Genomic DNA, 20,921 nt, shown 5'->3' with positions numbered 1-20,921 from the left:
GCTGAAAGCAGATGAGACCAGAAGCCAGACACATTAAATTTACAAATGGCCATGCCCACTCGGAAAATAAGATGGATAGCTTACATAGAGACAAAGAAAAGGTGATACACTTTAATGTTTACACAATTATTTATTCTCTGCTGGGCTGCCTCCTTTTTTTTTCTTCAGACAGCTTAGAAATGAAGCCAGCATTAGCATAATTAAAATATTTCCCCTCACAATGAGAAAACAACCGAGCATTGTTCAGTTGTTTAAAACATTTGGTATAGTTAAACATACATTCTGATTCAAGAAAAATCATCAAAAAGCATCAAAGGCATAGTTTACCTAAAAATTCTTACCCTCATGTCAGGAGAGGAGAGGAGAGGAGAGGAGAGGAGAGGAGAGGAGAGGAGAGGAGAGGAGAGGATTTAACTTCAGTTGACTTAGGTGATCATTAGTTTAACAACTCAGAGTAACACATAAAAAAACCCTCGAAATATAACAAATGAAATATATGTATAATTTCTCCCAAAACTGTCAAAAAATACAGAAAAATTGAGGAAACCAGTCAAGCACACCAACACCATGGCCATTTAACCAACTTTTGGTGCTTTTGGCAGTGTGGGCAGGTGCCAAGTCCTGCTGGAAAATGAAATCAGCATCTACAAAAAGCTGGTCAGCAGAAGGAAGAATGAAGTGCTTCAAAATTTCTTGGTAAATGGGTGCAGTGACTTTGGTTTTCAAAAACACAATGGACCAACACCAGCAGATGACATTACACCCCAAATCATCACAGACTGTGGAAACTTAACACAGGACTTCAAGCAACTTGGGCTGTGAGCTTCTCCACCCTTCCTTCAGACTCTAGGACCTTGGTTTCCAAATGAAATACAAAACTTGCTCTCATCTGAAAAGAGGTATTTGGACCACTGGGCAACAGTCCAGTTCTTCTTCTCCTTAGCCCAGGTAAGACGCCTCTGACATTGTCTGTGATTCAGCAAATTCCTTGACACGTCTGTGTGTGGTGTCTTTTGATGCCTTGACCCCAGCCTCAGTCCATTCCTTGTGAAGTTCACTCAAATTGTCATAAGGCTGCGGTTCTCACGGTTGGTTGTGCATCTTTTTCTTCCACACTTTTTCCTTCTACTCAACTTTCTGTTAAAGAAACACTTCACCCATTTGCATTTAGCTTTGTATTGTTAGAAACCCAGTCATATATTATAATGATCATGGATTTTTCCTTTATTTTTCCCTGAGATGGGAGAAATAAGGATTTAAGTGTTTTACTTCCTGCTTATTATGACGTAAAAATCGTTATTTTGCGTCATAATAGACTACAGACACTAGCTTATTATTATTCCAGGGGGTGGGACCCACTCACCCTACAGGCCTATTACAGATCAGTGGGTGGGACTAAACTTACAGAAACGAAAATGAAAATCCGCCATCTTGTTTGGAAGCTATGTAGCTAAGCTAACAAGCGCTTATGGAGTCAGATTTACGAGAATGGCTGGAGGAACAACTCATGATATGGAAGAAGAGGATTTTCAAAGTCTGTTGCTCGAAACAGATGTTCGTGGCTATCTATACGAGCCACAATATAGCGCAGAGCAGCTGAGGCTGATGGAGGAACAGGAGGCGGCGGCTGCAGCCGAGGCCGGAGACCTGCCTGTCGCGTCCGAGGAGCCCGGGCGTGCTCTAGCTGGTGCGGACTGGTGGTGCCTGTGCTCTCGTTGTGCGCCAACGGACACAGAGCTAGAGTCCGTCTGCTGCAAGAATTTGAAAGATGCCAATTTCATCTCGAAGAAATGTCCGAGGCAGACAAGGACACGGATGTTTGCGTTGTGAACCATCCTAGTTTCGCCCCGCATATGGACAGAGGCGTCCTGGAGACATATTTCAGAATTCCGAAGGTAAACTGGAAACGCCAGCCGAAGCCTGCAGGGACAAATGGACGTCTAACTGTAAACTAAGTGTTTTTATTATTCATTTCGTGAAATGTACACAATTTCTTCAAGCATTATTATCACGAAATGATTCCCGGTTAATAAGTTACGTAACGTCAACTGTAAACTGTTTGTGCAGTACCTTTTTTAATGCACAAAAAGCTTACTGTGGCATTGTTTACTACTGTGGCACGTAAATACCATACATCGCTAACTGTGTCCTCAATGTCTTGGGTGTGGGAGTGGCTTGTGGAGCTGTGCAAATGTGTTGCATTGTGGGAGTTGTGGTTTTCCATACAAATGAGCCCTAAAGTTACTTTCTGTAATAACTCGGTCAAAAAGGCACCAAATTCACAAATTTAAATAGATTTCGACTACATATATGACCCACTTTCAATGAAGATCAATGTCCCCACGGGTGAAATGCTCCTTTAACATGCTTGGATACAGCACTCTGTGAAGACCCAGCTTCTTTGGCAATGAATGTTTGTGGCTTCTAAACTACTTCAGTCTGTTTCACAATTTGAGTTGAATTAATTGTGGGCAGCTATATATCCAGTGCCCAGGGAGCAACTGGGGGGTTCAGTACCTTGCTCAAGGGCACTTCAGCCATAGGTATTGATTGTGGAAGAGAGCGCTGTTCGTTCACTCCCCCCCACCTACAACTCCTGCCAGCACCGAGACTAAAACCTACGACCGTCGGGTTACAAGTCTAACTCTCTAACCATTAGGCCACAGCTTCCCCTGTATATACAATTGAAATTGATCAGCTACAAAGTGCTCATGTCGTTAGTCAAGAGTGCAGCTAAAACAGATTACAATTTCAGTTGACAGGGAAGATGTAAACATGTTCACAGGGAAAATACCAATATTACTGTGTCAGAGCTTAAGACACTTTGTAACAAAAACAACATTACACACACATATTAATTTACCCCTATATCTTCTGTCAAGTTGTGATGATCCACCTTTAAAATTTTACATTTTAACCCAACTGGTTGCGCTGTTATAGAAATAACACAATAAATGTATAAATAACCCAACAAAGTGGCCCGATATGTTTAATCCAGATATTGGGTACAGTAAATAACACAATGTTTTTCAGAGTGTACAGAAAGCCAATTGATAGAGTGAAAAAGACTTGTAAAATTTACAAGTATATATTGTGCACACTAAAGCATGAAGGGTACAAGGCTATATGCACCAGGGACTTCATTGCTCAGCCTAAAGTGACTCCAGATGACTCCATTGCGGTTTTCAGCCAACTTGCCTGCGATAAAGCCACAGGCTTTCAGCACTAAACAACTCAAATACCAGTCACAGAAGTCCTGACCTCGTCCAACAGGGAAAGCCCTTTTCTTCACTTTGAAACATTTTTGCACCACAGCCTCAAAGCCCAACAAGCATATGATCCCTCCCCAAATCACCCACCCTTAAAGTGTCTTACTCTTCACTTAACAGCTGACAAAAATTTTCCAAATTAGTGGCTGCTTAACAAGGATTTTGACAGAGTTTTGACAGGCTGGGGGAGAAAGTCATGCCTGCACAAGACCTCCATTCTATCAAACCATCTTGCACTAATTAAAACAGCTTTCTTTCCTCACAGCTTTTGTTCTATATTCCCAAGTCGCTGTTATTCAGCCGAGATGAACTGAAATGATTCTGGATAGGATTGTGGTCATTAACACTTGCACTGTGTTTTGTGTGTGTGTGTGGGCATGTTTTTGTGACATATCAGGACACAACTCTGTATAATGACATGGGTATGACACAGGTATTACAAGGAGAGGGTGACTTATGAGGACATAACCCATGTCCCCTTTTTTTACAGTTTTTTCTGAATGCTTAAGCGCTAATCGTGATTCTTGTAGCACAATTTCTAAAACTATTAATACGTATAGCAAAACCACTCACTGAGTTTGCAAAACTAAAAGCACAAACACTGCTTTGCACTCAGTTTGCAATTTTGTAACACACACTTCGCAAAACTGTAGGCACAATTCACTGCACAACACTCTTTTTGCAGAACTTTAAACACAACTCACTGCTTACACTCAATTACCAAATTTCCAACACACTCCTAGCAAAATTATACACATGTATGGCTATCATTAACACTATTTTGCCAACTGTCTGGCACACTTTCACATGTGAAAACTGTTTTAGATAATTAGTTCACTTTGCAATCAGCCTAAGCACTATAAATAAGCCACAGGTAAGCTGTCTGTGTGGAGTACAATGGAAAGAGCAGTAAGAGTGAGAAGAGTGAGAATCAGAGGAGGCCGAGGGAGAGGACGTGGAGGTGAGGAAGCGAGAGGGTTAGAGGAAGTTAGAGGAAGAGGACAAGGAGGAGCAAGAAGAGGATGAGGAGGGGAAAGAGGAAGGGTAAGAAGAGTAAGAAATAGAATAACTGATGACATCAGAGCTACAATAGTGGACCATGTCATCAACCATGGGATGACCCTGAGGGAAGCTGGCCAACGGGTTCAGCCTAATTTGAGCCGCTACACTGTGGCAAGCATCATTAGGACATTTCGAAATGAGAATCGGTAAGTACTTTGTAGCACTGCCATACTCTAATGAGAAACACAACAGTACCATACATGCAAAAATACTGAAATTGTTACTTTACAGAATTGCTAGACGTCCAGGTGTTGGGGGCAGAGGAAGAATGTTCACTCCAGAGCAAGAGACCCATATAGTGAACATGGTGATTGCCAATAATGCAATAAGACTGCACGAAATACAGCAGCGCATAATTGATAATGACACCATCTTTCAAAATATACACAGTGTAAGCATTTCTGCACTAAGTCGTGTACTAGCGCGCCACAGAATAAGAATGAAGCCAATTTACAGAGTTCCTTTCGAGAGAAACACAGAACGTGTAAAGCAACTGCGATATGACTATGTGCAGGTAAGCTATTGTCATTGGTTCTGAATTTGGAAGTGCATACTGTAGTGCTGTGCATGGGCCTGATGTGTTGCATTTGTTTTGTCCTGTCCAGAGAGTGATGGAACTAGAAGCAGATGCCATGGGACATGAGCTACTTTTTGTAGATGAGGCCGGTTTTAACCTCAGTAAAACCAGGAGACGTGGCAGGAACATTACTGGACACCGTGCCATCATCAATGTCCCAGGACAACGTGGTGGTAACATAACCATGTGTGCTGCTATAAGCCAAAATGGTGTTGTTCACCATCATGCAACCATAGGCCCATACAACACTGCACACATTATTGCATTCCTGGACACCTTACATGACATGCTCACTGTTCAGAGACCAGAGCATACCCGATATGTCATCATATGGGACAATGTTAGTTTCCATAGAGCTGCTTTGGTCCGCAACTGGTTTACAGACCACCCATCCTTCATGGCACTCAACCTCCCTCCATACTCTCCATTCTTAAATCCCATCGAGGAGTTCTTCTCTGCCTGGCGCTGGAAAGTGTACTACCGTCATCCTTATCAACAGTTAGCCCTTTTACAGGCAATGGAGGAGGCATGTGGAGATATTGACCATGTCAGGCCTGGATACGGAATTCAAGGAGATATTTTCCCCGGTGCCTTGGACTGGAGGATATCGCATGCGATGTTGACGAAATTTTGTGGCCGGACACAGAAAGAAGACATGATGTAGGCTGATTGTCTTTTTTTTTCTTTTTTTTGTGAAATTACTATTTTGTGTTCTGACTTTGTCTTGGTTTTGATGAGTGTGAATAAACACCAATACTTGAAGTTTGGATCCTTGTATGTTTACATGACACTATGACAAAAGTATGACCTCAAATTGACATCTGTACACAGAGAAACCAAAAGCCAGATGTGTTTTGTATTCATACCATCAGTGTGTAGTTGGCACATTGTGTGCTTAGTAGATGATGGCTTGTGTTTACTGTTTGATACGAAAACACCATTTTTACGAAGGTGTGAAGAGTTAATCTAGCTGTGTTCGCTTTTGCAAGAGAACTACAATGTTTTGATAATTGGGTGAAAGGTTTTCTTATTTGTGTGTAGAGTTTTGCAAAAATAGCCAATAGTTACAAAAAAATGTGCTTAAGCAATCAGAAAAAACTGTAAAACACTTATAAACCATACAGAATGAGTTGTTTTTTGAGAAAGTAAAAATGCACAAAGTTTCCTGTGAGGGTTACGGTTAGGTGTAGGGTTGGTGTAGGGCCATAGAATATACAGTTTGTACACTATAAAAACCATTACGTCTATGGGATGTCCCCACTTTTCACAAAAACAAACATGTTTGTGTGTGTGTGTGTGTGGTTGTGTGTGTGTGTGTGTGTGTGTGTGTGTGTGTGTGTGTGTGTGTGTGTGTGTGTGTGTGTGTGTGTGTGTGTGTGTGTGTAAAAAGAGCTTTCCTCACATCACTTTAGTTCAGTCTTTTCATGTGTCTCGGATCACTGGCTTGCCACCTTTCTTAAGGATGACACATTCTTCCATGAATCAAAATGGGGTGAGAATAAAGGGCAGTTAAACAAGAGAAGGCAGGGTGTAGCATCTTCTTGTTTGTAGTCTGTCACTCTGACTAATCAAATTAGAAAGATTTAATTAAAAAAAAAACAACGTTGCTAATGAGAGACTGAATAAGTGAGAATACTGCACAATGAGAGGAGGCGAGAAGAGGAGTGGGTTAAAGATGCTCCAAACAAACAGACTTTAAACGGAAGGCCTCCCTTTGTGCCATCAAAAAGTCTTTCATCAGAGGCAAAGAGGAGACCCAAATGAGACATAATAAGAGCCAAGCAATCAAGCGCTGAGTGTGAAATTAAAAGAAACATCTTCATTACCATAGGTTTTCTCCTGGACTTTCAGTGGGAGTGTGGCTAAAGGGTGACCATGTGTTTTAAGATATAAAAAAGGATTCCAATGCTTTTAGGGTCACAAGCAAATAAGGAGAACTGCTAGTGCAGTACCCAAGGTTTCAGTCCACTGGATGAGAACACAACCTGGGACTTATAGGGTCCACATGGTCCTGATCTGCAGTCTTTTAATCATGACAAGACAGACTAAATTGAGTCAGTGTTCCTCTCTTATTCTACAACTTTCCTGTGATAGTTCAACAAGATATTTGGTAGGGATGTGCAACAGTGATCGAGTACTCGAGTACTCGACCGCGACAGCGATGATCGATCACGTAAACGATGATCGAAATTATTATTATTATTATTTTTTTGATTGGTTATGGCAGCACGTTGGGCGGCGCCCTGAGCTCTGATTGGTTAGCTTCCCACTTGATGCCTTAAAAGACATAAGAAGACAGATAATCATGGCCTCAAAGTCACGTAGTGATGGCTGGCTTCCCTTTGAGAAGAACGATGAAAATACAGTTCAGGGTAAGCTGTGTAGCGCCAAGCTGTCACACAAATCTACAACAAATACAATGCGCTATCATCTAAAATGTGTACATAAAATATCTGGCGATAACAGAGCGGCAACTCAGACGAGCATTGAATCACTTGCCGTAAGACCTAAATGCAACGCAGGCAGAACCGAGAAGACGACAAAGCTATTCGCTGAAATTTTGGTGAAAGATTTGCTGCCCATTAGTTTCAGGGACAGAGAATGTTTACTTGTCCAGTGGTACCTGGCTGTTCCTGCAACATCTGTTCCAGCGGAGCGAATTTATTCCACTAAATGTGAACAGGCTGCGCACTCGGCTCTCATCTGAGCACGTAGACCGCCTTATCTTTTTGAATAGACATTTGAATTTTTCACCGGTCGTGGTAAATATAATATCCATTTTTTTAAAATTATTATTATTTTAGTTTTGAGTTTTAGCCATAGTTAAAATATCTAGGCTATTTGGTCTCTGTTTTATACCTTAGTTTGGTTAAACTTGGTGAACTTTTTTCTTTATCTTTTAAAAACTACGTTTCACCCCTGAATCAGCTGCTAAAGTTATACTGGAAGACAATGTTTTGTTTAAAAAAATGCAGTTGAATAAAGTAGCAAAAAAAGAAAAAGTATCTTTGTGTGTTAATTTTTAAATCACAGACAAAAAATGAAATGGTCTTTATAAGATAAAAATGCACTGGATATATTTGTAGCCTAATTACATTAAACATATTTGTAGAGAACAAAATTATTTGTTTGTCATAGTTTTTATCTTAAATATATATTTAAATCTTATTCAATTATTTAGCAATAATCAGTGATTTCCATGCTGTTAAATAATATTTTGATTGATCAGAAAGTGCAAATTGAATACAAAATATTAATTAAATATTAGAATACATAAAAAAATAACGATAGTGACACTAATGTGAATTTATTGTACTTTCGCGTTTGTAAAGCGCAATCCGAGTTACACTTTCGGTCAAGTTCACATCATATCATAGGATGTGTCATAGAATTAGCTTCCGTTTATTGGTATACTCTTCACCTCAGGCAGATATTTCTTGCTCCTTTATTAATAACATTGCTTAACCATAATCATAATCTAACCTGTCCTAATCATGTGTTCATGTTTTCATAGACAGATTTACATGTCAGATTTATTTATTTATTTTTTTCATTTTCTTAACAATCTTCAGATTTTTTTTCATTATATACATTATGGCCATGCCCCGCCCCCCGGCATAAGCCCCACCCCCGATTAATCGATTCATCGTTTTTGAAACCTATCGATGATCGAAATGAGAAATTTCCCAAAATGCCCATCCCTAATATTTGGCGTGTTAAATTAAGCCAAGCATCACTATTATTACATTTCATATAAAGTCTGAACAATCCATAGCTCAAAGAGGTATATCATTCAACCTTAAAATTCAGTATTTATAAACTTTCTAGCTAATAACTGTTACACAAATTTTTCTGTGAATTGCACTGATTTTAATGCCACTTCAATATGTTGACATTTGAATTCAAATATTTTTTCTTATTCTACTTCGATTCAAATTCATGAATTAAATCTGAATGAAAAAATGCATTCTTAATTTTAAATAGTGCACAACTCTGCAAATTATTAAAGGGGTCATGAAATGATAAATCAAATTTCCCTTGATCTTTTGACATATTACACAACAAGTTTCAAAACTTAAAACTTTCTTGTTAGTTTAACGAAAACGAATCCTTTTTGAATGTGCCACTTCAGGACGTAATAGTGTGACTAAGCATCACTTCCGCAGGAGAAGATCAATGCCTGCTTCTGCATCTCTGCCTCTTTAGCCCCGCCCACTGATACGTGTAAACACGGGGTAAAATTAGCAAAGAGCAGATCGCATCCGTGAAACACTGTTTGTTTGTTTGCTTTACTTTGCTAAGGATTAATTTTTTTAAAAGACAGTATGATGCTGGCTTTTCAGAGAGACTGAAAGTAAACGATGATGTAAAGCTGAGTCTGACTAGAGTGGATCCAACACATTGTGTGAGTAAACGTGCTTTTAACACTATTGAATTGTCTGTTCCAGATTGTTTGATACGTATATACTGAGCATGCATATGTTTTTAACCCAAATGACTCATGTTGTTTTCAGAGTCCGTCACAGCAGCATCCACCTCTTATTTTAATAAGCAAAAAAACTTTAGCCAATCATAGCAGTGGGTGTTTACTTGTGAGTCTTGAATGCAACTCGTCTATAAAAACAGACTGTTCTGCAGAGAAAATAGCCCATTACTTCTAAATTGTGATGTTTTTTTATGTAAAATCACACTAAGATTTTGTTGAGTGAACCTCAGAGAACATTATAAAAAAAGCAGTTCATGACCCCTTTAAATTGAGGCATATAAATCATCCCATGCCATTTGTGCTAAAAACATCATCCTAAAAACCTACAACATAGGTATTTATCAAGTTAAAAACTGTTCAAGTTTTGGAGACACTTGCCTTTTGCCCCTCCGTCTTGATTTTTTAAAATGCAAAAATGTGTCCTCCACGACACATCCCTAAAGGCACCCTTAATAATGTTGATAACACTTTGGCAAACAGCATGTTTCAGATATCACTAATTTAATGTAAACAGTGTCTTTGGCACAGCAAATTTACTAATCTCAATAAATCCACCCCCTCCAAAAAAAAAAAAAAAAAAAAGAAACAGTCACAACTGAACTAAATTAAACTTGTAATTTGCATTGTGAAAAGGAGACATGACACAATGTTCTTGTGGACAGAAGTTTAGAAATGTTAACTCCCCTGCCACCCAAGACGAAAGAAAGTTCACAACCGAGCTGTGATCTATAAGTCTCCCGGACAGAGGCTCTCCCGGCTAGAGAAGAGGCGTGAGTTTGTGCTGAATTATGAAAAAGTCTTGCTTGAGTGGAAGCAGAAATTGGCAGCGATCAAGGTTTTGTGTTATATTAATTGTGCCGCTATGACATGACTCCGAACTTTCATTTGGACTTCAGCATCTTTTACAAATAAACTGTCAAAACCTTATGAAGTTTACACAAAGCCAGCAATTAAAGCTCTCCCAGGGCTGTCATTTGTATTCAAGCATTTGTTGACAATGCTTGTTAACTAGTTGAGCGGTGCTGATGAGTCCTTCAGTGAAATATGCTGATTCCACATCTCACAGCAAAGAAGTCAGTGGACTCAAAGATATACATAGTAAATCTGCATAAATACATAATTCACACAGAGGGGTGAAAGGGAGCATGTACGACAGCTCCTTTGGGAAAGTTTCCCAATTTGCAGTTGTGGGAAATCTGACAGATAGAGTTGCATAGAGACATTTGTCCTAAGGGGACGTGTGGGACAAATGACATCCAGATATTTCAGCTAAAGTGCAGTGGGATTACAACCCTAAGCGAGATACTGAGCTCCCCACCATTAGAAAGATTGACAGAGGGAGAGAAAGTGATTGAGAGAGACAAAAAAATAAGGGGTGACCAGAGAAACTGAGCTGTCTTTGGCACTCAGCTTCAATTACCTCTATCCACTGGTAATGCACAACATGTGAAGACAGACAAACAAGCTCCTTATTGCTCCCTTAACCCTTGTGTCTATCTATATCATGTTTGCATATCTGATATAAATCTTGACAAAAGTGCCATGCTGCCAAAGGACTTCTTGTTTCAATTTGACAAGTGACCACACAAAGATTTGATTCCCCGTTGAGGGGAGCCCAAACAATGGTAAAATATTGTTTCATATATCAATCCTCAGTGGAACTTATTTCAGGACAATTTTTGAACCAAATGGTTTTTTTTTTTTATACTTTTTTATTATTGAAAACAGAACAAATAGTCATCATGGGTGTTATAATGTCAAATCAAAGAATATTTCCAACATCCTGATATACTGTACAATATTACACGTTCATAAATGATCTATGTACATAATCCATTTTTCCCAAAGCTTGTTACATTTTTCCAATTTGAGCCTTAATATAAATGTAAGTCTCTCCATACAGTATATTTCATTTACAATCCCTAACCATTGATCCCTTGTTGGGGGGGTCAACCTTCAACCATTTACGAGTTATGACTTTCCTAGTATTCCAAGTATTTATCCTTGTCTAAAAAAGTTACCGGTATTTTCCCTAGATATAATGTAATAAACAAATAGCTGAACTTTACTCTTATTATCTTTTCAAATTCAACTGATACTTATTGCCAAAAAAATTCTGTGTTCCTGCATATAACGCTGTTAATTTGGGAGTTATAAAAAAAACGTCCAAATTCAAATACAAATTCCCTCCAGGACCTTGAGTTTGTAGTATTTGTCTGTATTACATATAAATCTCACCAGTGTTCATCTGTTACTTTCTCCCATATTTGTTTGGTATATTGACGAATGGTTTCTAGATGCTTGTATACATTCATATAATCTTGAAACCAGCTTTTTTTTTTCTAATGGATTTGAAAATATTGTAATTCAATTTCAATATCCGTCAATATACTTTTAACTTTTCTTTTTAAATAATCTCTAACTTGCAGATATCTATAAAAGTCCTGCTTTTCTAATCCAAACGTATTTGGAATGAACTGATAACTCTGTAATTTTCCATTAGAGATGACTGAACCATAAGATTGGATACCTCTTCAAACCCATTGCTTAAATCTGTCCTCCATCCTAGCCGGCTCAAAACCTGGGTCAAATGCTAGCAAACTTATTACTCCAGCTTGTTTCACTAATTGTGACTTCTTCAATAACCTAAACCATACCCTCGATGCAAATACAGTCCAAGTATTCAATCTGTTATAGCTCCTCTCAGCTAGATTTTTATTTCCTAGTATTGACTCTATAGGTATATCTGTGAAACTTCTAGGGTTTTCCACCTTGATTCATAGCTTGGTATACACCAGCATACCAAGGGTTTCAATTGTGCAGCATAATAATAACCATGAAGACATAGTAGAGCTCTCCCTCCCTTTTCTTTTGTCAACTGCAATGTTTTAAACTTTACCCTAGGTCTTCCAGACAAACCTTGAAATCAAAACATCCCAACCAAATGATTTTCTAAGGCGGTTCTGATTTGTGGTTTGTGTCAGTTGAAACATCTTGTGCAATGCCGATCAGAAACACTGAAACTACCTTACTTTAATTAAGAACACAAAATGTTATGGTAAGTTAAAGGGATAGTTTACCCACCCTGATGTCATTCCAAACATGTATGGCTGTTTTCTTTGGAACATGATATGAGATATTCTGAAAAATGTCTCTGTGTTGTTTTGGACCTCACTGGCTTCCATTGAATGGAGGGGGGAAAAAGAGGCATTCTTCAACATTTTCCACAGAAAACAAAATCATAATCAGATTGAACTGTTGTGAGGTTTAGAAAAAAATTTTCATTTCCATTTTTGGGTGAACTATCCCTTTAACAGAGGACATTTGTCAGCATACTTCCCTTAACAGTATCACATTTCATTTCATTGTTCATTACTTCCAAAACTGACAGTAGCTGTTTATAAGCATGCAAATAGAGTCACAGATGACTAATGACAGAGCTTTGATCTGGACCTCGAGGCAGTCTAGTGAGAGCCCCATTATCACACCGATTCGTTAGACAAATGTCCTGGCATATTTTCATGTTCTGCATCAGTAAGCAACAAGTCTAGATGCATGACCAACACTGAGTTTGAAAATTTACACACATTTGTAATGTCCCCTGCAACACTGTTCTCTAACTAAGCGGGTAATGATTTAATCTGCAGCATTATGAGGATGTCCACTGCAAATAGCAGTTATAAATTAAAAAGCAGTCATTTTAAATAAAATGTATACATCCTATCGGTCTTTACATAAAATGCTCAAGTGAAATTGTATTTATATATACAATAGGTTCACGTAACGCTGTTTATTGGAGTGATCTCCAACTTAACATTTTCTCTACTACTTACTTTTTTATGTTTTTTAAGTAAAAATGAAGAATGTGTCTGATTCTATGTAGCTGCTCAAATCAATTACTGGATGCCCTGTACATGCCGAAAATCTAAGACCAAATTAAAAACTTATTAAACAATATCTGAAATGACATGCGTTTGAAAAGCTGCAATGCAGGTCCAAACAAGTCTCTATGCAGTCATGTGGAGTAATAGGTACAGTCAAACATAATAAGAGCAGAAATCACATGAAGTATGTGCTCCTCACACCTGGCTGTGATAATAGGTTGCCATAAATATTTCTTTAATGTAGGTGTTAACTTCCATAATTACACCGTTCTATACAGTATGTTTCACCTGCATGAAACATCAAAGTGTTTCGAATAAATTCAGCACACAAATGTGAACAAATGAAAGAATGAATGAGTGAACCACATCTGGATTTTTTCTCCTTGACAGTTCGGCAACAGGGGTTTGTTTTGCAAAGATATTCTGTCACGGCGAGACTGGGACTCAGTTGCAGGTGCTCAAAAGGGTCAGTTTATTAGATTGGTTTTAAATTTCAAAGGACAAAAAATTAAAAATAAAAAAGTTAACAAAAAACTATCCAGGAACAGGGCAGTCTGGAGCAGATCCAAGGAGCCTCCTGGACGAATTCCACTTGGAATTCCACTGATGCAATGCCCGGATAAGCTGACAGGGAGGCGGGGGGCGCTGTTGAGGCGGGGAACTGGTGGCGCGCTGCGGCGCGGCGAAGAAGAAGAGTGACGGCGATCGGTGATCTCTAGCACGGAAGGCTGGAGAGTAGCGCTGCCTGAAAGCAGGGGGAAGAGGGAAAAAAAAAACAAACTAGAGAATGAAAACAAAACGGGCACGATCTCTGTGCAGGCTAAACCGGAGATGTGGACAAAACTGAGACATGGACGAGAACACGACGATCCGACAACAGACAGCACACATGAGGAGACTAAATAGAGAAGGAGTGATTATCATGATGCAGAGCAGGTAATGGTGACCAATAACAAGATAATAATGAAACAAGAGGGCGGAGACGGGCACCACGGTGACACAGAAGAACATGGTAAGTGTAAACAACCCCACACACTATTGAAAAACAGACAGATCAGCCCGGGGACGTGACATTACCCCCCTCCCCAGGAGCGCCCCCTGGCGCTCCAGGGAAGGAACCACCACGCTGCCGGTTGAAGTCCTCGATCAGCGACCGATCCAGAATATCCCGAGCCGGGACCCAACTCCTCTCATCCGGACCATATCCCTCCCAGTCCACCAGATACTGAAATCCCCGACCTCGACGTCTGACATCCAGCAACCTCCTGACAGTGAAGGCTGGGGAACCATCCACTAGACGGGGAGGGGGGGTGGGGTTAGTAGCAGATGGGTTAAGGCGAGAATGAAACACAGGCTTGACCCGAGAAACATGAAAGACTGGGTGTACCCGACCAAGTATGGGAGGTAACTTGAGCTTTACCGCCACCGGACTCAATACCTTGGTGATCTGATATGGCCCCATGAACCTGGGGGCTAACTTGCGAGAAACCACCCGGAGAGGAAGGTCCTTGGTTGACAGCCATACTCTCTGACCACATACGTAACGGGGAGCAGGAGTACGGTGACGGTCAGCCGCTGCTTTGGTTCGTCTGGAAACCCGAGCCAAGGTTTCCTCAGCCCTCCTCCAGGTGCGGCGACACCTGCGGACGAAGGCTAAGGCAGACGGAACAGCAGCATCGGGCTCCTGTGAGGGGAACATAGGAGGTTGAAAAACCAATGGAGCACTGAAATGGAGACATACCTGTGGCCGCCGCTGGCAAGGAGTTATGGGCATATTCAATCCAGGATAACTGTTGGCTCCAGGAACTCGGATTATGGGACGTCAGGCAGCGGAGAGCTTGTTCCAGAACCTGGTTTGCCCGCTCGGACTGCCCATTGGTCTGAGGGTGAAAACCTGACGACAGACTCGTAGAGGCCCCGATCTGTCGACAGAACTCCTTCCAGAACCGGGAGACAAACTGTGGCCCCCTATCAGAAACCACGTCTACCGGAAGGCCATGAATCCGGAAGATGTGGTCAACCACCACTTGAGCTGTCTCCTTAGCTGAAGGCAGTTTGGGAAGGGGGATGAAATGGGCTGCTTTAGAAAAGCGATCAACCACCATCAATACTACGGTGTTACCCCTCGATGGTGGAAGACCAGTGACAAAGTCAAGGGCTATGTGTGACCAGGGGCGGGAGGGGATGGGTAATGGGTGTAGCAGACCAACAGGAGGCTGATTCGAACTCTTGTTCTGGGCGCAAATTGGGCAGGCAAACACAAACTGCCTGACGTCCTGGGCCATGGATGGCCACCAAAATCACTGGCGGATAGCAGCCAGAGATCTCCGAACCCCAGGATGACAGACTAACTTGGATGAATGCCCCCACCGGAGGACTTCAGGGCGTAGCACAGCTGGCACGAAGAGCCTACCCTCCGGGCACCCCCTTGGTACCTCTCTCTCTCGTATGGCTTCCAGCACTCTCCTCTCCACGTCCCAGGAGAGGGGCCCCATCACAATTTCTTTAGGGACAATGGTTTCAGTTGATGAACCGGTTCTCTTAATATCACTGTAAAGACAGGAGAGGGCATCAGGTTTTACATTCTTGGAGCCTGGGCGATACGAGAGAGAGAAGTTGAACCGACCAAAGAAGAGTGCCCATCGAGCCTGGCGTGAACTCACCCTCTTGGCCGAACGGATGTATTCCAAATTCTTATGGTCCGTCCAAACCAAGAAGGGCTGCGCTGACCCCTCCAACCAGTGACGCCACTCACCCAAGGCCAGTCTGACCGCCAACAGCTCCCGGTTCCCTACGTCATAATTCCGTTCTGCTGGGCTCAGGCGGTGAGAGTAGTAGGCACAGGGATGTACCTTCCCATCTCTGGGGGATCTCTGAGAAAGGACCGCACCTACTCCAATCTCAGAAGCATCCACCTCCACAATAAACAGACGTTCAGGGTCTGGAAACGAAAGAACAGGAGCAGAAATGAATCGGGACTTCAGGTCATTAAAGGCCTCCTGAGCCTTCAAATTCCTTCAAAGGTAAGAGCTGTCAAGGGTGCAGCAACCTGACTAAAGTTTCTGATGAAGCGCCTGTAGAAGTTGGCAAATCCCAGAAACCGCTGCAGTGCCTTGCGGGAGTCTGGAGGTGGCCACTCGGCTACGGCCCTTACCTTAGCGGGATCCGCTTTGATTCCCTCCGCCGAAATGATATAGCCCAGGAAGGGAACTGACTTGGAGTGGAAAATGCACTTCTCCGCTTTAACATATAGCTGGTTCTCCAGCAGCCGTTGTAGCACCTGGCGCACGTGTTGGGTGTGTACCTGAAGTGAAGGAGAAAAAATGAGAATGTCATCAAGGTACACAAAGACAAACTTGTTAACCATGTCTCGCAACACGTCATTAACCAGGGCCTGGAAGACAGCTGGGGCATTTGTCAGGCCAAAGGGTAGCACCCGGTACTCATAATGTCCCGAAGGAGTGTTGAATGCTGTCTTCCACTCATCCCCCTCTCGAATCCGAACCAGGTGATAAGCATTACGGAGGTCCAACTTACTGAAGACCTTGGCTCCCTGCAAGAGTTCAAAGGCAGACGACATTAAGGGCAGGGGGTACCTATTCTTAATGGTAATGTCATTCAAACCTCTGTAATCAATACAAGGGCGCAAGCCATCCTTCTTTTTAACAAAGAAAAATCCTGCGCCAGCAGGAGACGAGGAGGGACGGATGAGACCGGCATCAAGGGACTCACGAATATATTTGTCCATAGCCTCTCTTTCTGGACCAGACAGGGAATATAATCGACCCCTGGGCGGAGAAGTGCCTGGGAGGAGGTTGATGGCACAATCATAAGGCCGGTGAGGAGGCAGGGACACAGCCCGGGACTTGCTGAAGACCTGCTGCAGATCGCAGTACTCCTCCGGCACCCCGGACAGATCAGCATCATCCACCTGCACAACAGGAAACACAGCACCAGGAAAAGAGGCAGAACCCAAACAAGACTCAAGACAAGACTGCTTCCAAGACAAAACTGAGTTTCTGGCCCAATCCACATGAGGGCCATGCTGCACCAACCACGGGTGTCCCAGAACCACGGGAGCACTCGGGGAGTCAAGAAGGTACAGCTCGGTTATCTCATGGTGATTGCCAGAAACGATAAGACTTACAGGAGGGGTGAGGTGAGTGATGGTGGTGATAGGGGAATCATCAAGAGACCGAACAGAGATAGGAGTAGAGAGGGGAATGGCAGGAATTCCCCACTGCTTGGCCAGTGCCGTGTCCATGAAACTGCCACCAGCCCCAGAATCCACCAGGGCCGAACAGGAGTGAGTAGAACCTCCGAACTGGACACCCACGGGAAGTAGTGTGCGGGAAGAGTGGGGGAAATTAAGAGGAGATGTGCCCACCAGGATCCCCCTGGTTACTGATGGGCCCTGGCTTTTAGCGGGCATTTCCCGACGAAGTGTCCGGCCCTCCCACAGTAGAGACATAAGCCCCGGGTGAGTCTCGGGGCATATTCATATTCGGTGGCATGAAAGCCAACTGTTGATGGGGTTCTCTATATTTTGACTGACACTGATACTTTAGTTAAACCCATAAGGCTCTGCAAGGGTGTAAAACAATAACCTAAGGCCTTTCTCTCTATAAGGTTTACGGAATCCCACCTGTTTAGTGCTGCTGTGGGGGACCACCCTTCCCCTTACTGAAGCTAACACATGCTATGTCTTCCTATGACTATTCTCCATATTTCATTTACTTTAAGAAATTTGATATGCCCTTTGAAAATAATGTATATAGTGTCAGCAGAACAACTGAAAACAAAGCCAAGGGAAAGTTGGACTGATCACCAGCATTCCTCACTGAAGAATCCATGAACGAATGAGATGTTGAGGCCATTTTAGAAATCTTTGTTTCTGAACGTGTCAAAACAGAGAATACATTTGCATCTGAACCATGTGAAAGTCACTTTATATTAAGCCATTCTTTCTAGCTATTAGCTGTGGTACTGGAATAATTTGATGTTTGCAGTTGTTTTGTTAAACCTTTAGAGTTTAGATGGAAAAGATATGGTGATGCAAACCATGTGTAATTCCATTTCTTTTGTTAGAAAGGAAAAGGAGAGGTGAATCTTATTCAGTGCAGATAGAAACCAGAGCCTCAGATCCGGAGACACCGGACCTCTTTGTTCTTTTATATTGATTGCTCCAATCAGTACAAGAGAAAAAAGCTGCATGCCCCAAGGTTTGAAAAGAAGATGGTGAGCAAAACTATATCTGAAGAACTTTGAAGTTGTTTAACCACAATGTCAGCCTTCTGTCCTCTTTTCTTGCACCACTTTTTTATTCTCTCTCTCTCTCTCTCTCTCACAGTCTTCCATTTTTATTTTACTGCTTCCAGACGCATGGAATGGTATAATTTAAACCATCCCCAAAGCTGATACAGAAGCATAAATAATTATATAAAAAAGGGAGTGGTTTTTCAGAAATACACCAGCAAATTACTAGGGCCTTATAATTTCTGCGTTGTGGAAAATGTAGACAGAAACATGGAATCATAAAAAATGGAATTTACTGTATTACGCAGAATGTCAAGGAATTTGTCAAAGTCTGGGTGAATTGAACAAAAGTGGGTCATTTCACTTAAATCAAATTACAACATGGACTAGTATCTATTGAGTTAGATAGAGTTAGAGTTCTATAAATATTGAGCCGCAAAAAGAATGCTGCATGTTCTGCATGTCTCTGTGTGAATGAATGGCACAGAAGCATGGTTTCGTTTACAATATGCGTGTTTGACGCTCACGGTAATTTCAGCATCCGCCGTCTCACTAAATGAGGACATGGTTGCATAAAAACATAAACAACATCCCCAGAACTGCTCTGAGAGCATTAGCATTTCACCATTTCATTTGACAAAAACTTTCATCATATTACATGCACACAGAAACTAAACATTTCATTTCATAAGGTTATTGTAAAAATAAATGTTAATACATTAAGTTGTTTTTGTGCATTCAAATAATTTGACATGCTTAAACACAGAGATTTCACAGATACACTCATAGGGCCCTAATAATGTAATGTTTGTTAAAAAAAATTAAATTGATGTTAAATTATATGTTCACAATTTTAATCAACTAGACATATGATTAATAAAATTTAATTGAACCATTAAAAAGGTCACCCAACAACAACAACAACAAAAGAGTATTCCAGAAAAATTAAAATGGAGAAAATGGAATTTGGAAAAAAATAAAATGAATTTCATAGTGCCCTAATTTACAGGAATATATTTTTCTTCCCCAGATCCGTTTGGAAGAACATAGATCCTGGTGTGGAAGAGGAGGTGATTAATTACTCTCTGACCAGTGGGTGCTGAGCAGGCGTGAGCCTAGATAAATGAAGCCTAGTCTTTTCAGCATTATATAATAAGGATTCACATCCAATTTCTGTCACAATCATCAGACAAGTAGCATTATTCGATAATTTCATGCAAACTCAGACATCTGTCCATGTAAAGAGAACTTACACTTATACTGCTGTCACCTGTTGCCGACACTGGATATACTGTCCAACCGAGCTCTGCAGTCGCTGTGGTGGAGTCCATCAACATTTCTGGAAGGAGGAGGAAACATAAAAAGGTTAAACAGGATATGTCCAGGTCATGCTTTGTACTATGTTCAAAGTCTTTAAGTTCATGCACAGATATCAGCCAAATCTATGTGAGGGAACTTGCTACTGTTGTTTCCAGCATTTCAGAGAGGCTCCTAAATGACAAATAAACTTCAACATAAAAACAGACTAAAACAAATACAGAGCTTAAATGCATTTTAGGTCTTTGCCTAAAGAAATGCTGGGGGAGTATAATAAGCTATGAATATTTCATACATTCTCATGCATTAACATCATTCTTTTTTCAGACATTTACAGAGTCTTGTGTTACCACTTAACCAACTGCTCCATGAAATACCATCAACACATTTGACACGAATCAGCCTTAAATCTGTTTTGATTTTACAGCCGTCTCCAGTAGTAAAGATGAAAAATGCTGTCAAATCAAGAAGAGAGCAGGAAATAGTGGGTTCTGCTTCCCTGCTGTGTGATTCAGCCAAGATATTTTAGAGACAACAGCCCACTATCTCGCTTCACCACTGCAGAGGTTACACGAGGATACAGGATGTTTTGAACTCCAACTCCTTGCAGTTGGACAAGGCTGAGATAACAACTAGAGACACTTTCAATAATGATATGGCACCATACTGATACTAGGAAAAGCTAATCTTTCACAGACTTTCATATGCCACTGCAGGCGAATGTGCATGGAGATCTACAAATATGCATCTTGCATCTTTCTAGCCATATCTACTCATGAGAAAAACTAAATTTGTGTTCAGGCTGACTTCACCTATCACAGTACACAGTTTGGGTCACCAGTTATGGGCGTATATGATGTGAAATCACTTTGAAAGCCTTTATTTTCATGCCGAACAAGGCAAGTGAATTTTAAATTGGTTTGCTAATACTGTGTGCTAATTCGAAAGCTAATTTAAAACATATTCTAGTTGATTCTTCAATTATTGTGACTAAAATATAATTCTGCTGCCTCCCATAATATTTGTGGGAAATATGTGGGAAGTATGCTTGTCACTGATGCTAGACCCAC

The 20,921-nt window shown here is 41.2% G+C and overlaps 1 protein-coding gene across 2 annotated transcripts in view; it reads right to left on the bottom strand.

Annotated features, from left to right (window-relative positions):
• Nucleotides 1–20,921, bottom strand: part of LOC132119553 (ephrin type-B receptor 2-like) — a 171,926-nt gene that overhangs the window by 83,154 nt on the left and 67,851 nt on the right. For both annotated transcript variants that reach the window (XM_059529616.1, XM_059529617.1), the window contains exon 2: nucleotides 19,788–19,873. In XM_059529616.1, the coding sequence (XP_059385599.1) occupies nucleotides 19,788–19,873 (86 nt within the window). The remainder of the gene's footprint in view (nucleotides 1–19,787; nucleotides 19,874–20,921) is intronic.

Source organism: Carassius carassius, chromosome 38 (genome assembly GCF_963082965.1).
Source record: "Carassius carassius chromosome 38, fCarCar2.1, whole genome shotgun sequence".
Taxonomy (NCBI): Eukaryota; Metazoa; Chordata; class Actinopteri; order Cypriniformes; family Cyprinidae; genus Carassius; species Carassius carassius.
Note: the sequence above shows the minus strand (reverse complement) of the source record. Positions and strands in the feature narration are given on the sequence as shown.